This window comes from Rosa rugosa, chromosome 1, assembly GCF_958449725.1.
Source record: "Rosa rugosa chromosome 1, drRosRugo1.1, whole genome shotgun sequence".
Taxonomy (NCBI): Eukaryota; Viridiplantae; Streptophyta; class Magnoliopsida; order Rosales; family Rosaceae; genus Rosa; species Rosa rugosa.
In genome coordinates, this window is record NC_084820.1 from 16,959,974 (window position 1) to 16,978,197 (window position 18,224).

An 18,224-nucleotide genomic window follows, 5' to 3' on the forward strand; every position below is an offset into this window, starting at 1 on the left:
TTTCCAAATATATGTGCTGGGCCTTCTAGACATGACTTGTAAAAGATGTTGCAGATTCCCGTCTAAGCTGAACTGCCTTCACTTAAATTGCCATAACTCCTTCTAGGAAAAGTCGGAATTGCAAACCGTAAAATTCCTCAGAAACTAGACACATTGGGCTTTCCGTGCATATAGGGTACAGCTCCTAATTCCATCCGAGCAGTTCCCAGTAATTCGGCGAAGTTAGGTTCTAGACATGAACTTGTAAAAGATGTTGCCAGATTCCCGTCCAAGCTGAACTGTTCTTCACTTAAATTGCCATAACTCCTAGAAAATTTGGAATCGCAAACCGTAAATTCCTCAAAAACTAGACACGTGGGGATTTCCGTGCATATAAGGTACAGCTCCCTAATTCCATCCGAGCAGTTCCCAGTAATTCAGCGAAGTTAGGTTCTAGACATGAACTTGTAAAAGATGTTGCAGATTCCCGTCCAAGCTGAAACTGCCTTCACTTAAATTGCCATAACTCCTAGAAAAGTCAGAATCTCAAACCGTTAACTTCCTCAGAAACTAGACACATAGGGCTTTCCGTGCATATAGGGTACAACTCCTAATTCCATCCGAGCAGTTCTCAGTAATCAGTGAAGTTAGGTGTTCTGCACAACAGTTTATGTGTTAGTTAGCTCAGCTTAGCTTCTTTTCTTCTTTCTTTGAAACACACCTAAAAAGACACTAAATTAACGTAAATGAACCATAAATAAAGGAGAACTAAACATATATACCAAGAGAAACTGAGAAAGAGCCAAAGAGGCATAGAAATATTAGAAATATGAGCACATCAACATAGAAAATATATATATATATATGGGTTCTTGACCAAAAGCCCCAAAATGAGCCAAAGTTATCCCACTTACCCCAGCAACAGATTTTTATTCTCACTAACCCAATTTAAAGAGAAATGACTATTCTGCCCTCTGCTTAATTAATAAATTACATACTGCCACTCGAGCTTCTCATCCCCGATCTCTCTCTCTCTCCTCTCTCTCTCTCCCCCCCAACTGACCTCCAGCTCTGGCGACGTTCCAACCCCTTCGGTGCTCCACCTAGCCCTTCCGGCGTTTGGCGCTTGACCCAGGCGCTCTGGACCCAGCCTCTCCGGGGTACGACGTAGGCCCTCCGGCGTTCCAGGCCCTCCGGCGCTCGATCTAGCCTCTCTGGTGCTCGAAGAAGGCTATCCGGAGCTCGATCAAGGTTCTCCAGCGCTAGACCAAGGTTCTCCGGTGTCGATGAAGGCTTTCCGGCGCTAGATCAAGGTCTCCTGCGCTCAACCGGAGCCAACGCCAGAGTTTGATGTTCAATCGGAGCCTGAATCTAAACTGGAATTACAACTCGGAACCAGAGTCGATGCTGCAGATCCGATGATGGAAGAGAAAAGCGTCGGCAGAGCTGGAATCGTTGACCGAGCTGGAATCGCATTGATCTCCGGCGAAAGAGATCAGTTATCTCCGGCGTTCGCCTCAATTCCACTGCTGCCCGCTGCAAATCAGTCATCTCCGGCGAGATTCGGCGCTCGAGCTCGACCCCCGGTGCTCAATCCAGGCTCTCCGGCGCTCGTCACAGGCCGGTGGCAGAGGAGAACGTTGATCTGGTGCGCCGGGTGGCGGAGTGTGAACGACATTTTGGTGCCCAGAGCTTTTCTCTGGGTGCCCAAGTCAATTTCTTTCTTCTTCTTTTTTTTGGCAGAAGGTCAGAATGAAAGAAAAATAAAAAAAAAACAGTTCTATTGGGGCAATAGAGGCTTGTTAAAGGTCTATTGGGGGGCAATAGACGTCTATAGGAGAGCAATAGGCGTTTTGGATTGATGTAATCTTTTTTTTTTTCTTTAATCAAAGTTTTATTTGTCTAAATTTAGGGAGATTAGTTCTCATTCCGGCAATTGAAAGTTCTATTAGGAGCCAATAGACGTCTATTGGGGGGCAATAGACGTCTATTGGGGGGCAATAGACGCTTTGAATTGATGTAATCTGCTCGTTTTTTTTTCTTTAATCAAAGTTTTATTTGTGTAGTTTTAGGAAGATTAATTACCATTTCGGTAATCTAAACGTCTATTGGGGGGCAATAGATGGCTGATAGTCGTCTATTGGGGGTCAATAGACGTCTATTATGGGGCAATAGACGTCTATTGGGGGGCAATTGACTTCTATTGCCCCTCTATTAGGGGGCAATAGATGTCTATTGGGGGTAAAAAAAACTTCCGGTGAGATTTTCAGCAAATTTCGGTGGGCGGCAGCCGGTGATCGGATTCCGGCTGCCGGTGACGGGCTCCGGCGAAGTCTCCTATGGTTTCTCTCTCTTCCATTTTCTCTCTCTCTCTCTCTAAGTAACAAAGGGGTGAGGGGTAAAATTGTATTAAAAAAAAATTAAAAACAAAAAAAAAAAATCTTAATGGGGTATTAGGGAAGACTTCCTTAGAGTGTATTGGGTAAGAGAGAATTAAAAAAACTTAATGGGGTAAGTGGGAAAAAAATCTCTAGAAATGGGGTAAATGGACAAAACCCCTATATATATATATATATATATATATATATATATATATATACAGTGGCGGAGCCAGGAATTTAAGTTTACTGTGGCACAAAAAAATAATAATATAAAAATATACAAAATATGTAATTTCTATCAATTACAATGGTAATTGTGCTCGACCAAATTTCATATTTTGAAATCGATCGTTGCATAATAATCTCATCATCTATACTAATAAAACTTTCTTTCTCAATATATGAAATCAAGCAATCATTCATAAACTTGTCACCCATTCGACTGTGTAAACGGGTGAAGACTCGTTCATAGCAGAAAATACTGAGAATCATTACTTGACGATACACGCACACATGTTATTGATATAATAAAATATTTTTTAAATCGTATCTGTATTAGACTTGAAAACCTGTAAGTAATATGGAAATAGGAATTATTAACTATAACTGATTCTATTATTAATGTTAAAAAAAATTTGGGAAAGAAAAATATTATGTAAATATTATATAATATTTATGGTGATTAATTATCGAGGTTGAGAGGCTGGAAGCACCAAACACATCTCAAATTATCTCACAAAAAAGAACCAAAAAAGAAACTCACGTGCTCATCATCGTTAGCCAAAGTTTTAATTAATTTAAAAATATATAACAAAATCAGATTGTAATATAATAGTAATAATATTAATATACTATATATATATTATTATTTTTTACAAAAACTGAGTGGGGCACGGGACCCACTGGGCCCTGCCTCCCTCCGCCCCTGTATATATATTATACATATATAAAGCGTCGATGCACTGTTACACTGTTCTAAGTACAGTGGACAGTCGGTTTTACCCTCCGGTGTCTAGGGAAATACGAAACTGCCATTCAGGTCCTTTTTTACCCTGGATGGATAAGGATTGAGAACTTCAGAGAGAGCTCAATTATTGGGTCTCATAGAGAGCGATAGAGAGATCGGGTGGGTGTCATAGATTCAGAGGAAATCGATCGAGAGATCGGGTGGGTGTCATAGAGAGCGATAGACACAGACAAAAAGAGACAGAGAGAGAGGTTATTTGCTCTGCAACGCAAGCCCGAAGGAATCATACATAAACCGGCAAGACAAACAGATCGAAATTCATGAAGGTCAAATTAACAACAAGAAAACCCATCGCTTCAGCTTTTGGGTTTTGGTTTATTTTCTGGACACAGAGAAAGATAGAGCGAAGTAAACAGGGGAAGAAGGGGGAGAAGAAGAGGCCCTCCCTTCAAAAGTAAGCGAAACCCTCACTCCCCAAAGCTTAATTTCATTGCAAAACACTCATCTTTTTTTTTTCTTTTTTTTTTCTGGATTGATTGATTGATTGGGAATTCGTTTCCTTAATTTCTCTGCGAAGAATTCATCTTCTTCTTCTTTTTTTTTTTTTTGGGATGGATTGATTGATTGGGAATTGGGTTTTCAGTGTCCATCAGTAGTGTGGAGTTTGCCATCGGAGGCTTAATCGTGGATACCAAGGTGTTCTATGGCCAAGAAAGGTCTTTTGCTATGGATTTCTGGTATTTATGTAGATTTGGACCCTTCTCAGCTTTGCTCATTAAAATTTTTCGGTGAAGGATTGGATTTGGGTTTATGTTTTGGTGAATAGATATTTGGTTCTTTGGCTTTTTCTTTCTCTAAATTTTCCTAAACGATATGTAGTGATATTTTTGCAGTGTGCTTAGCTTTGCTAATTGAAGAAGATGAATGGGAAAATGAGCTCTTCTTCAGCTTCAGAAGGTAAAGTTTGTTGCTTCCTTCCTTTCTTTTATCACTTTGCTTCATGTCAAACCATATATTTGAATTCTTCTTACATGTTTCTATTTTATTTTTATTTTTTTTAACTTTGTTTTCTTTATATATTATTTTCTTTGGCACACGTTTTGTTTTATTATTTTCATGGTTCATTTAGTGTGTTATTTGTTTTATTACTTTTTGTGTAAGAGTAATTAAATTTACAGAAAATTGGATGCAAGTGTTTTGAATATCAGTTGCCAAGAAATTTGTAGTCGCATTCGTATTGATGTTTTGAATTGTGATTTTGCAAGGAGCAGGACGATACTGGATCAGTACGTCTGTGCTTAAGGGAAGGAGCTTTTTTTGGTGTTTGAGGGAAGTAGGATTTGGGTGAGTTGCTATGTGTGGTCATAGTGAGTTGTTAAATACACATCCCTAAATGTTCAGTGGTAGAGATCTATGTTTCAATTATCTAACTACATACTTCAAATTCATTTTAAATATACATTTGGACTTCTTCTTAACAGCTAAGTTTTGTGTTCTAGGATAAAAATCAGTTCTAGGTTCATCACATAAATGTATAAGTTTGGTTCCTGCTTTTTGAATGTTATTTAAGCTGGACATTGACTGGTCGTGAGGAGATGTTTCCCTTTCCCTAACATTCCTGGTTTGATTTTCATGATTCTTTGTGGTTTTATCATCACAAATTATAAATATTTTGTGTCTTTTGGTTCTCAGTTACATTTTTTTACAGAAAATTTTGTGGCTCATTAGGTGGGAAACATTGTAATACTCTTTGAATGAATCTTCAAGTTGTCCTAAGCTGTTCTCTTCTTATGAAAGAAGCATTGCATTTTCTTTCAGACTTTTGTTTGATCATGTTAAGCATACCACAGTATACATTACATGAAAGGAAAAAAAAAATTGAAGACCATCTGTTGTTGGTTGAAAAACTGTGGCTTTATTTATAATTGTACCAAGTTAATAACACCTCTAAATGCCAGAAACTATGTTTTCCTTTTTGAGCTATAGATGTTATTGACACAATATGCAAGACTCCCTTCTCTTTTTGTTATTCATCAGCATATATTGTGACTGTGGCTTTTAATGATGAATTTAAACCCAGTTTGTCTTTCTGCCCAAGTTTATGTGGAGTATGGTTTCCTGTTTCTTTTAAGTTTTGTTCTGGATTCTGATTTTGGGTCTTTTTGATGCAGCAAGTCTGATATAAAGAGAATAAAGGTGAGGCTAGGGACGATTAAGAAGAAGAGGAACGCTGTGCTGAAGTATCTGAAGAATAATGTTGCTCATCTTCTCAAGATTGGCCTTGATATTAATGTATATGGAGGGGTAAGTTTCATGGTTCATTAGATTTTTTGCCCAACAGCTTTCATATATGGGTTTTTGATTAGTGAACGCCTATCCGTAGCTAGCTTTATGATGTGTGAATTTCATCGTTGTTTTGCTTGGCCTTTTCAGTTCTCACCTAAAAATAAAAAAGCTCATTTTTGTGCTGCTGTAGGTGGAGCTGGGAGCAGCACAGCAGTTCAAAAAGTCATGCCTGCTGCTCTAGCAGATATGACATAAAGGTATTTATGTTTTCCATAGACCCTTTAATTATAATAATCTAAGTAGAACAGAAAGAAAAAATTTAAAACCATTCAATTTGTGTGCCTTATATCAGCATACTTTCATAAATCCTTTAATTATAATAATTTAAGTAGAACAGAAAGAAAAAATTTAAAACCATTCAATTTATGTGCCTCATATCAGCATACTTTCAACAAATTGAAGATGTTCAGAAATATTCAAAGGCTTTAACGGACATGAAAAGGGAGTTCTTTCCAAACAAAAGACATGAATGAGCTGTTAGAGTTCCACAAGAATTAGATTCCATTCTTGAACATTTGATTGGTTGAGACATAGGTTAGTATAAGTCATCTTCCACTTTTGTTGTTACTGTTTGTTAATCTTCATTTTCATTATACTTACGTAATATGCCATTTTCCAATGTGCAGGTTTTATCAAGGTTTGAAGGAATCACTACAAAGAAGTTAAGAACTATGAGGACAACAGCAGCACTCCACTCATAATTAAATGCAATGATCACAGAACTACACATTTGGAAAATAGAGGCTCCCCTTTTGTCTGCTCATTAAGAAGACTGAGCGTTATTTCACCAAGGTAAACTCAACCTCCTATACAGAAAATTTCATTTCATGTATTTTGATTATCTCTGCCCTTGACTAACAAAAATGAAGCAACATGCAGATCAGAAGGAAAAATAGGTAAACCGGAGCAAACAAAAGATGAAGAAATTAAGAAATTTCAGTCAAAAGACCCACCGACTTCAATATCCTCATCCGGGTAAGAGAAGTTGCATGGAGCTGGCGCTAAAGAGTAGTTCAGTAAGAAAGTTTCACATATTTAGTTACTGTGTTTGAACTTTGGAAAACTTATTAAGAATCATTAAGTGGTCAACTGACTTTGAAATAGACCTTATGTTGTTGCAGGAAATAAGAGAAGTACAGACCAGTGGAGAGGCGTAGGCTACTGGAACCCAAAATTATAAGAAGCAATTCGAAGGATGCGCTAAAATCTCAAAAATGCTCTGGAGGACATTTCAGTATGCGTTTAAGGTTTGCACATTTGCTGGTGGACATGATGATCTTGCAATAATTTTCCAATAATTTTGATCTCTTTAATCGACTTCATTTTCGTCTATTTGTAATGTCTTCAATTCTGGAATTTTGCTTTGCTTTGATCATCAAGTTGCCAGCATTGAGTTCATTGCTTTGCTTTGATCATCAAGTTGCCAACATTGAGTTCATTTAGAAGTTTTAGTTTTGCTTCTTTAATTGTGTTAAAATATGATTAGTTTGATGTGTGATATGTGTGAATTATCACTTCAGTCAAATATCACCTCCTTTTCGGTTGTGTTGATGATTTTGATTCCTTTTTACAACTAAAATGTTCACAAATAGGAAATTCTTGGCAACATTAGAACATTTATAACTAGAGATCCTTTTTTTCTGTGTTTACAAATGGGTCATAGTTTGAGAGGAGAGCGAAGAGTTGAGAGGAATAATAGAGACCCCAGTGCTCACCACGATATCAACTATTGAAGCTTCAACGTGCTAGAACTAGAAGGAATGAGGATGACCCGTATGAGAATATGGATGCCAAAATCAACTGGGCTTTAGAGCAGGCCTTCAATTTGAAGCTTGATTTCAGTGAGACTGGGGATGATTTTGTTGTTTTTCGAAGACTGATGCCGGAATGATGCTCAGGTATATGTGGTTTTCCTTTTTTTTTTTTTTTTACTTTGCTTTCAGTTATGATCCCCAATTTGAGAGGGTTTTTGTTTTCAGTTATGATCCCCAATTTGATAGGGTTTTTCTCCATATTTTGCGGGTATCTTGAACAAACAACTAATGTTTTTGGTTCCTGGTAACCGTTGCTTTCTGCTCTTTCCTTTCCCATTCCCATTTAACTGAATTTTGTTTCCCACTTGCATATTTTCTATTTATTTTTTCCTGTCATCACTATGGGTTATGCTTTAATTTTCATGGATTCTCAAAGAAAAAGAAAAACGTAGTGCTCTGGAGTTTCATTTGATTTTATACGCAAGTAGTAGAGTTGTTGAGAATTGGTTTCTACAGTTATAGCTTTTTGCTATATATGGTTAGTTGATTTTTGGAAATCAATATCAACTATAGTAGAATTGTATTGGACTGTGATCATTCAATTATGTCTTATGATTATAATTGGGAATCATTCCCAGTGGCATGTTAGGGTCTGGGAGGTTAATTAATAATATGTAGTTGTTATGGCCTCATTAAGTAACTATGCTCTCGAATTGAGGGTTTTTGTTGCCCCTTTCTAAATACACTATATGCTGTCAGTTTAAGTTTTGATGGGTTTAGGGATGAGATGAGATGGATTATATGCCTCTGTTGACATTGTGATACAAATTTTTAAACAATGTTAAAACTTTTTCATATTTCCTCTTTAAACAAAGCAACCACAAAGCGACAATCAGAAAACTATTGGAGAGAAATTAATCGGGTGCGGTTGGATTCATATATGCAAAAGCTTAAAACTTCTTTAACAATTGAGCATATTTTTCTGCTGCTTCTTTGTTAGTTATTCATATATGCCTCTGAGCATCGATTCTTCATACTATATTCATATATGCCTTTGTTCTTCTGCTGCTGCTTTGTTAGTTATTTTGCACTATCTGAATCTCTTATTTTTATTCAGGTATGTACTAGAGAAACTCAAAGAGGGTTACATTGAAGGATTTATAAAAAATGGTTGCATGTAAAACCCTCCTTTGATGCTCTTAGATATTCTGGTGTTGGCTTCTCCAGTTCCGAAATCTGTTATTGGATATTCATGTACAATTCTATTTTATTCTCAATGAAGATATGCAGGCTCTTTATTGTTTTTGGACCTTGGTTCATATAGTATTTTCACAATGTATTGCTCATTCGTGGTATTTTGTTAGTCTATGCAGTTCTCTTTATTCTTTGTAGCTTTCACACTGTTTTATTTTGTCTTTTTATTTATTTTTGGTAAACTACAGCTACTAAATTTTGATTGTTAGTCCCCCAACAATTTTTTCAAGTCAGATTTGATGGGTTCAAGGTCCTGTCTCCCTTTATTTATTTACATGTCAGCTGGGGTTGTGGGACTCATTTGATTGAGTAGAGGAAAAAGTGACCTTTGAGCATGTTCATGAATTTTTTGGATCTGTGAAATTTTTTTTTGTTTTTTTTTTTTGTGTGAATTTATTTGGCTGACTTTTATTTCGATTTTGAATAGGTGGAGTTTAGAGAGAAGTACAAGAAGGAACATCCCAGCAACAAATCGGTCAGTACTATAAGTGAATCTCATTTCCCAGATCTACATGCTCAATTCTCTCGACTTCTCCTTGCTGTGATTATTTTAGTCAAATTTTGAATGATTTTAATTGTTATGTATCTTCTTTTACGGTATTGACCAGGTTGGTAAAACTGGTGATGGGTTTTTAGGCTTTTCTTTTTGTTAATAATTTGTTAATTGCTGGAATATTCTCCAATAGTTTTTTGATTGTCGCTTTTTGGATAAAAATTATACAGGGGAGAGCTCCCTACCCGGCCAAGGCAGAGAAGAGAGGTTGAATAGAACAACATGGAAGTTTATAACAAGAAACGAGTGTTTCTGTTTTAATTGTTAATCTCTGGGAAATATTGGTATGATCACTGAACACTGTACAGTGGAATCTGTTAAAGGGTTGAAAGTTGTGTCACTCTGTTGTGACTATTTCAGTCACCAACAACAAAAGGCTACCTCCAAACTGACCCTCTCCTTACAACACAGCAAGAGTAGTAGAGGAAATGAACTGCTTGAAGATGGTTGTAGGTCATGTGCTATCTCTCACTATTCTTGCATTTTTTTGCAGTTTTTGTGCCCGTGAGGCATAAGCTCCTCCACTGGTTGCTGCTTCGGATTGTGAGAGAATAATTACCGTGCTTCGGGTGGTTTTGGGTTTATAGTTATCTCTCAAGGAATGAGCTTTTCCTTTGTAAAGGTCTGATTCTCAATTTCTAACAATGCAAGTAATTTGAATATGTGTGTATTTTTGAATGAACCCTACATTACATGCAAGCAATCTTCATTGCTATTTCAGTAGAATGAAGTCATAATTATTAAATTATATCTTAACAAAAGCAAATTCCGCGGCAAAGCGCGGCCAACTTTTCTAGTATATATATAATAGTTTACGGCCTTTTACGGGCCGGACCGGATTTTTGCGGGCTTTTTGGCTGGCCTCCATCGGCCCACTTGATCCGTGGCCTTTTTGATGAGGCCTATGTCTTTCTTAGCTTTCCTTGATTGTTTTGGCTCTTAAAAAAGGTGGCACATCTGCCATATCAATTAAATTTTTAGAAATACAAGTTTTTATATACGAAACACTTTTGTTTATTGTCATATGAAAAACGAAAGATATAATTCACTTATTCAAATTTATACATGCGACAACGTGTGAATAGATATGGTGAGAATATATCATTAGATGGTCGGATAAATTTAATAATCAAATTATTGCTGGAACTACAGACCCTACATAAGATTATCGTGCCTAGAATGATGTCAAGGATGACTGCTCCATCTTACTGTACTTGTTTGATTCTATCCGAATGAAATTCTAAATTTCTAATTCTCAAAAAAAAAAAAAAAAAAGGAGACATGTACGAGTACCGAGCAACAAAGTTGATACAGCCCCTTTCAAAAAAAAAAAAAAAAAAAAAAATTGATACAGCCCAAAAGTACAAACACAGTTCACATGTCTTCTGGAAGAAAGCCCAAATGTAGTATGGTCCATTACAATAAAGTTGATTAGGTTCTCTTTAGTAACTACCCACAAATGTATGACATGTTGAACTCGTACATTTGGGAAGCCCGAGTGCGCACTCAGTTTTATCACAGTTTGACTCGAAAACTCAAATTGACATTTGACATTTTGGCATCCTAATTTCAAAGCAGATTCATAATTTATCATTTCCCAATTGACCATAAAAACTGAAAGCAAAATTCATAAAGCCAATCAGTTTTGTTCTTTCACCTCATCTTGAAGTTGAGTAGTTGACCATGTTCCAATTCCAAATTTGGGGTATGGATTGTCCACCTTCCCAACCAGAAAACATACGTTGACCTACCTTTCAAGACAGAAGTCTTGCATTTCCACTACCAGACTTCTGAAAGATTGTTAGTTGAGATTGTCCAGTTCTGGACAAACTTAACTACCATTCTATATCTCCACCTTCTAGCTTCTACGTAGTTTATTTATGTTTTCTTGGTTTCCAACGTGATATAGCTTGGACCACCTTCCTCATGTTCAAGCTAGTTTTTTTGCTTCACCCAATTTTGTTGGTACACAGTTTGTGTGCATTAGCCTCATTGACTAGTATGTTATTATTAGATGTGCTGGTTAATAAGTTAGCGTTCATCTCAATGAGTAGCCAGTCTTTCAACCAAGCAACAACCTTTCTTCCAGTTTCTCATTGATGAGATCTCAGTGAAGTTCTGGAAAAGATTGTTGGCATTGGCATTCATCCCTTCTGAGATCGATCTTCTCAAACTCTACCGTTTCGCCATGGATTCTACAGAAGCAGGAATTCAACTCAGAAATGAACTCAAGGTGTTTTGAGGTAATGCAGATTGCAGAATGCCTTCGATTTTAAATTTTCTTTTGTCTTAATTTGCTTATGATTTTTCTGCCATCATCGATCTCATGCCACTCGAGTTAACACTAATGAACTTCGAACGTTGGGGCTATAACTCGAATCTTAAATCGCCTGTTACTTTGTATTTAGGAACCCACATTGATGCTTCTTGCATTTATTTCAAAGGAGTTTATAAACTGATACAGTGAAATATTTCAACCCGTTTTTGATAAGAAAATATAAGCAAATTTCTTTCTTGTAGAAGCCTAACCTATTCTAAACCTCAATTTTCATAATGCAGGGCACAAACATAAACAGTGGAGGCATTTTACAGCTCTAAAGTATGTTTCCCACATTAGATGGACTGGAATTTCCAAGGAAGCTTCTTCAATCGACCAATTCTCAATCCTATAATTTAACTACGAGCATTGTTGGTTCAAGCGATGTAAGACATTGTATATATTTGTCAAATTTCTTGAATCTTGATGCAATAATTTCTGAATTTTCAAAATTTTCTAATTCAGTGTTGTAAAAATTGCTTCGAATACTTACAGGATGATCTGATAGATTGGTACGTCACGCTTACTTTTCTAATGCGTTTGCTTGCCTACGTTACAATTTTAAGTAAGTAATTAATTACTTTCAATCTTCGATCTAATTCCTTAACATGTTTTCGCTATAAACGTTTCATGTTTCATGTTATGTTACTAGACAATGAAATAAGATGTATTATTTCGTAGGTCTTATTTCACTCTCTAATAAGATGACTAATCTAACAAAGTAACTAACACTAACCAATTTTGTAATGCTTTGAACGGTCATAGTCCTATTTTCTTATCATACAAATATTGTACCAAAAAGATTCAAACTTAAATCATAAATATCTTTACTAGATAGTAAAATAATTAAGACGTGTATTTAGGCATGACCCATTACTAAACGATATTTGTCACTGTCATATATCGAAGACAACAAGCCTAACTTTGACCAATTTTCAAGCAAAAGTCATTTTATGTAATCACTCTTATTAGATGCAATTTTCTCTTGGAAGCTTTATATTCTATTGGACGAACCATGTCTACAACTAACGTTTTTTTTGACCATTTATGCAGCGTTGCTTGTAGTTGTTGTATACATGATAATGAAGTACATAAGCGATTATGAAGACGGGAGGAGCACTGCAGAGGATGTTTTCGATTACACCGAAAGCAGCCCAGTATTACCGCCGGCAAAGACAATCCCGGTAACATACGGGACTTGTGATCACTGGGATATCGAATCCGGAAATTGCAGCAGTACTAGCAGCATCACTAGCTCGTCCGAGGAGTTATACGATGGGAAAATATGTGTGATCTGCTACACTGACCCAAGGAATTGTTTCTTGGTTCCTTGTGGTCACTGTGCTACATGTTATGATTGTGCACAAAGGTATGTGGTATTGAATTCATAAAAGGAATTCAACATACGGTTTGCACAAAAAGAAATGATGAAATTTGCTTACCTTTATCTTTAATTATGTTGCAGGATCTTTGAAGGGGAAAATAGGACATGTCCAATATGCAGAAGATTGATTAGGAAAGTAAGAAAGTTGTGCATTGAATCCTAAACTGTCTCTTTTCTTGTCACATCTTGTATTCTTGGGCAGGAAGTAATTATTTAGATGGCCATTTTTTTCTTTATTGGATTGGGCAATTGAGGAAATATTATTAGTTTAATATATTCGACTATTTATGAAGTTTTTATTATTTTATTTTATTATTATACTGATATAGATTTTCCAACTCCTCTTCTCCCATAACTCAAATGGTGGTTGTTTATTGAATTGGGCAATTAAAGGAGGCCCAAAAAGAAAAAGAAAAAAATCTAATCAGCTGCAACTGTTATAAAAAATTTAGGAGTAACTAGGCCATTAGTATCATCCAAAACTATTGAAGTATTGATTGACAAAGATAGGAGGATTTGGTAAATGCAAGAGGCCAAAATCCATCTATGTGTTTCTTGGCTAAACAATCAGCCACCATGTTCCTCTCCCTATGAACATGATAGATGGAATAAGAATCAAAGGACAATATAGGAGTTTTGCAGCTTGAAAATAAGATATCTTGAGGCTGTAAACCAGTATCATTGCTATTAGAGGCTGACTAACACTTCAGAATATGATTAATGTGAAGATCACTAGTTAAATGAAGACCAGTAGAACGGCCCTAAGCTTCTGCCAGCAACAAACCAATTATCATACATATACTGCTGGAGCACTGTTTATACACCGTTCATTCACTGTTCAATGAAAATACATTTTTGGCCCTTGCTTTTGATTGAAATTATAATCTTGCCATATCATTTTTTTTTTTTTTTACAATTTTGCCATATCCTTTCATTTTTTTTTAAAGAAAGAACAATTCTGTTTTGTATTTGTAAATTTCTACAAATCATGGAAAAAGTTTATTTTTTATTGTATCTCATTTGTTGTTAATATATTATCAACAACTAAACAAATCATATTCTAAGTAACGTTGATGTTTATTAGATTGCGAGTATTCATCTATTACATATGAAACTTGGGAAAAAAAAAAAAAAAAAACCCCGCAGCATTGCGTGAGTCAGTTTGCTAGTGCATCCTAAAGTCCGATTGTGAATTTATCACAAACACTTTGTAAATTCTTTTTATTTTTTTATTTTCTAAAATTGAACTTTATCTTATATGGGCCCTCAGACTAAAAAAGAAAAGAAAAAAAGATATGGGCCCTGATTTAGATTCATTATCATTTAGGCCCAACAGAAACATGATGACTTTTAGCTTTGTGGGAGGCTAAAAGATGCCTTGTGCAGCAACCTAGTCTTCGCTTAATTTTAAAGCCTAGTGTTTCTTTATAGGCCAATTCTTAGGTGCGGGTAGCCGCACCACGTGTACGGTGCGGCTGCCCAATCAAATCTCAGAATTTTTTTTCTTTGTTCCGAAATTGTCCCTGATTTTTAAATGTGAAATACCCAAAATACCCCCTGCTAGGGGAATGATTGGCCTGCCGCACCACGTGGCGGTGCGGCTGCCCCACGCAAGAATCACTCTTCTTTATATAAATCTAAATGCAATGATGAAGAAAAAACGTAAAAACCACAACAGATGAAAAGTATCAACCATTGAACTTGGTGAGAAAATCTTGACATCTCTGAACCACTTGATAAGGGTTGCGTTTGGGTCCACGCAGGAAAAATTGGCTCATATATCTATGATGGAAGAATATATCTCATCCTTATCAACTTGCAACAAAATTAAAAACAAAAATACTTGAAAATGGTTTAAAACATTAATGTAGACGTGCCAAAGCCGTCAATGTCACGCTTCAGAAACTTGTGTGGCATTCCGATAATCATATAGCAACTTTAGAATGTTGAATACGCAACAACTATTTGTATGTTGGTCAAGGGACAGAATGCCGAAATGTCGACATGTAAGAGTCCATTATACAACTATTTAAAATAACATTATTTCAAAACAATTCTCGTAGAATGATTATAGTTCTAATTTTAAATTGATATTTGTTTTGTCAATCATTTATATGGATTGAGGGCCAGAAACTTGTTCATAGTGGTTTTCCATTCATTTAGTCTTATAATTGTTTAATTGTAGGAAGCTAACTAGCAGGTTTTATAAATGGTGGGGGGTGCCAGGGCTACTCTTGGCCTTTGAATAGCTCAATCATTGTGTGAGTCGAATTCAAAATCTTTTATTTATAAAAAAAATATTATTAAGATTAAATGCTACAGAGCTACGATACTAAGGAAGGAGATTAGCTGTCCCTATTTTCTGTGTCTCTATTCTGTCACATTCATAATATTTTGACACCTATATTTTCACTAACGAAAGACTCAACGCCGTTAGTTTTTATAATTTTCACTTTTTAAAACATAATACCCAGAAATTTATTATTTTCTTTATTTTTTTCTGGGCTCAAAGCCAGGTTGTTCATCTTCTCTCTCATGTCTCATCAAACCCATTCCGGCACCTCTCACCCCGTTACACAAGATCAAAAGAAAAACTCCAATTAACAATGATAAAGGAAACCCACAGGTCGTGCTTGTGGCATAGAAAGCTTATGTGATTCATATTTAGATATTTCCTTTTGTAATTACCTATGCTTGGGGGATTTTGAGGTCTGAACCTGACTTCGAAGGATGAGGAGGATTACGAAGACGATACCGTGTGTGTGTGGAAGTGAAGAGCCTGAAGAGAGGATGAGATTTATGAGAACCCAGAAAATTGATACCTTTATGAGGAACAATCACATGGAAAGAGTCTTGGGGTAGATGGATCGAGTGGCATCTAACGGATGAGATTTTCTGAAAAAACTATTTAGCAACCGAGGAAGATGCAGATTCAACTCTGAAAACCCTCTGTTTATATATAGCTCTTGAAAGTTCTACCGAGTAAAATTCTCCACAAGAGCTGCGTTCCACAACAGTGGTCTCTTCCATAAAAACAACAAAAATGATTCGGATCCCTTTTCTTCAGATTATAAGGGGAGATCTGGATGGTTTTTAAGATCCGATAGCTTAAGAATTCATCAATCTCACATGTGAGGAATAGAAAGAATTTATGTCCGTGGTTGGGAATCAGATCTCGATCTCACCGACCACCATAGCGACAATCACATGCTGAGAAGATGGTGAAGCACAATTGTTCGTTGAACGTATTATTTCTTCCAAATCAAAGCCCTTAAGAAAATTAGTTTTTTTTTTTTAATGGTTTTTTTCTCTTTTCTTGATATTTTCTTTTTGTTTTTTCCAAATAAGGTTAACGGAGTTAGTAGAATGTGAGGTTGATAGACAAGTGTCAGTGTGGTATTGGAGGGACAGGTTTGGCACAGGCATTTTGGGGACAGCAGATTTTCGTCCACGATACTAAGCATTATGCAAGTAAATAAGGTAAAAAAAAAAATTTCTTTGTTTGCCATAGTTTCCAAGATATTTTCCAAAAAACAAGAAAAAGTGGCATGTTAGGTTTAAGTCGTTTCATAAATTGACACCACGTCACTAAGCTCACCACTAAGACAATTAAGACAGTTAGATGCGTGACCTATTGCCCAAAACGATAGGCCTATCACACATTCACACCATGGGGGCCCATTTGCTGATCCAAAACTTATTCGTACATTTTTTATTTTATAAATAAAAATAATACATAAAATGAAAATAAAAACAAAAATCTGCCTGATTGTATCGACTTCATGCAGCGAGGGAAATTTCCTCTTTTGGCCTTATCTGATTTCCAGAAAGGGAAACTTCTGACGTCACTAATGATGGCATTTCACGTGCGTACGGAGACTGGAAAAATTGATAAAAAAAAGCCGTAAAGAATTTTCCAAGATGCTGCCGTTCCTGCATTTTGATGTACACACGCAGACACGAGTCCTCCACGACAAAACCGTCAGTTCGCGCGCAGTCCCCACACACTTGGCGCCAGGCCACCACCAAAACGCGCACTTCCGACGTCGTTTCGGTAAGCGCGCCCACCCTAGGTGGAGAATTTAGAGATAAGTCGCACTTTCTCGTTCGTAGTTATTATGGCAGCTGACTGACTGTGTCGTGCGGACCACCGTGGTGGTTCTGGTGTCATCATATATTCGTATCCTCGCTAAAGAGTAAAGATAGAAGTTGTTATGGCTTGAGCATGAAGCCATAAATGGAATTGATGAATTTATAACAAACAATAGAAAGTAAAGGCTGTAATTGAGAACAAAATTGATGATAGAATGAACAAGAAGGTCTCGTTTGGTTCACAGAAATGAAAGTAATTTTTTTTTCTATGGGAAGGGAAATTAAATTTCTCAAAAACTTTCTATCTCGATGTTTGGTAGCGTAAGGAAAGTTGTAATTTTTTTTATAAATAATGCAATAAAATAATGTGTCGAGAGTAATAAATGCAAGGAAAGAATGAGAAAAAGTGATTTTTTTGAGGTCTGGAAGGATCCACTTTCCCCCTTATTTTTCATTCATTCAGGAAAGTATTTCATTTCCTTTTGTATCTCAAACTCAAGAAATGAACAAGTTTTCTTTTCTGATGCTTACTTTCCGCGAATCAAACGTGGCCTAATGGTATATCGCATCAATGCATCGATGTAATTGAGGAAAAAAGTTTAGTTTGCTCATACTAAAACAAAAAAACAAATGTCAATGAGCTGTAATTTTTTTAGTTATTTAAATAATTGACATTATGAATATCACAATTCAAATCTCACTGATATCATGAGATGAGTGTGGTGATAAAAAAAAAATGTTTCTACTATAGAAAATTGGAAAATCGTATTTTGCCCAGCACAATTTGATCTATTTACATAAATACTTCCAATGTAAGGAGAGATGTTTCGAGTTCAAATTGCAATAATGGCACATAAATAGTTCCTCTATGTAGGTTAGAATAATAAATCTTTCGCAACGGATTCGTGGGAGGTTCCAGTTTCGACTCTTATTTATAAGTCAGAGGTGGATTAATTAATAATAATCTAGAATTGTTTCCCAAAAGAGAAAAATCTACGATACAATATTTGACTCCCATTAAACAAAATAATGTGGAAAATTGTTCGTGTAAAATGTAAATGAAGGTAGCAGGTGCCATTCATTCAAGTCGCCGAATCATTTCATATCTCCACGTGTCACGCATTTATTCGTGCACTTTAAAAAACCGTCACCGGAGCTCTATATAGGAAAATCCAAATCAAAGCAATAAAAAAAACA

The 18,224-nt window shown here is 36.1% G+C and overlaps 1 protein-coding gene and 1 long non-coding RNA gene across 10 annotated transcripts; both read left to right on the forward strand.

Annotated features, from left to right (window-relative positions):
* The first annotated feature begins 3,496 nt into the window (after positions 1-3,496).
* LOC133721466 (uncharacterized) lies at positions 3,497-9,923 on the forward strand. 9 transcript variants are annotated; one of them, XR_009852202.1, is made up of 13 exons: positions 3,497-3,781; positions 3,971-4,064; positions 4,221-4,284; positions 5,499-5,631; positions 5,804-5,870; positions 6,055-6,207; positions 6,300-6,465; positions 6,553-6,689; positions 6,778-6,920; positions 7,337-7,571; positions 8,545-8,681; positions 9,109-9,156; positions 9,405-9,923. It is a non-coding gene; the product is annotated as an uncharacterized LOC133721466 (long non-coding RNA). The 9 variants fall into 9 exon arrangements; XR_009852218.1 differs by lacking the exon at positions 6,055-6,207 and having other exon boundaries at positions 3,498-3,781; positions 9,405-9,518; positions 9,728-9,923; XR_009852201.1 differs by lacking the exon at positions 6,055-6,207 and having other exon boundaries at positions 3,499-3,781.
* A 1,207-nt stretch (positions 9,924-11,130) lies between these two features.
* On the forward strand, positions 11,131-13,247 carry LOC133727415 (E3 ubiquitin-protein ligase APD2-like). The gene is made up of 5 exons (XM_062154996.1): positions 11,131-11,477; positions 11,794-11,937; positions 12,047-12,116; positions 12,605-12,920; positions 13,017-13,247. The coding sequence occupies exons 2-5, from the start codon at positions 11,836-11,838 to the stop codon at positions 13,096-13,098; spliced, it is 570 nt and encodes a 189-aa protein (XP_062010980.1). The 5' UTR covers positions 11,131-11,477; positions 11,794-11,835; the 3' UTR covers positions 13,099-13,247.
* Positions 13,248-18,224: the final 4,977 nt, after the last annotated feature.

Coding starts and splice junctions, on each gene's coding strand:
- LOC133727415 (XM_062154996.1), top strand. CDS start 11,836: ATGTTTCCCACATTAGATGGACTGGAATTTCCAAGGAAGCTTCTTCAA. Junction 12,117..12,604: donor TGCCTACGTTACAATTTTAA/GTAAGTAATTAA, acceptor CCATTTATGCAG/CGTTGCTTGTAGTTGTTGTA. Junction 12,921..13,016: donor TGTTATGATTGTGCACAAAG/GTATGTGGTATT, acceptor ATTATGTTGCAG/GATCTTTGAAGGGGAAAATA.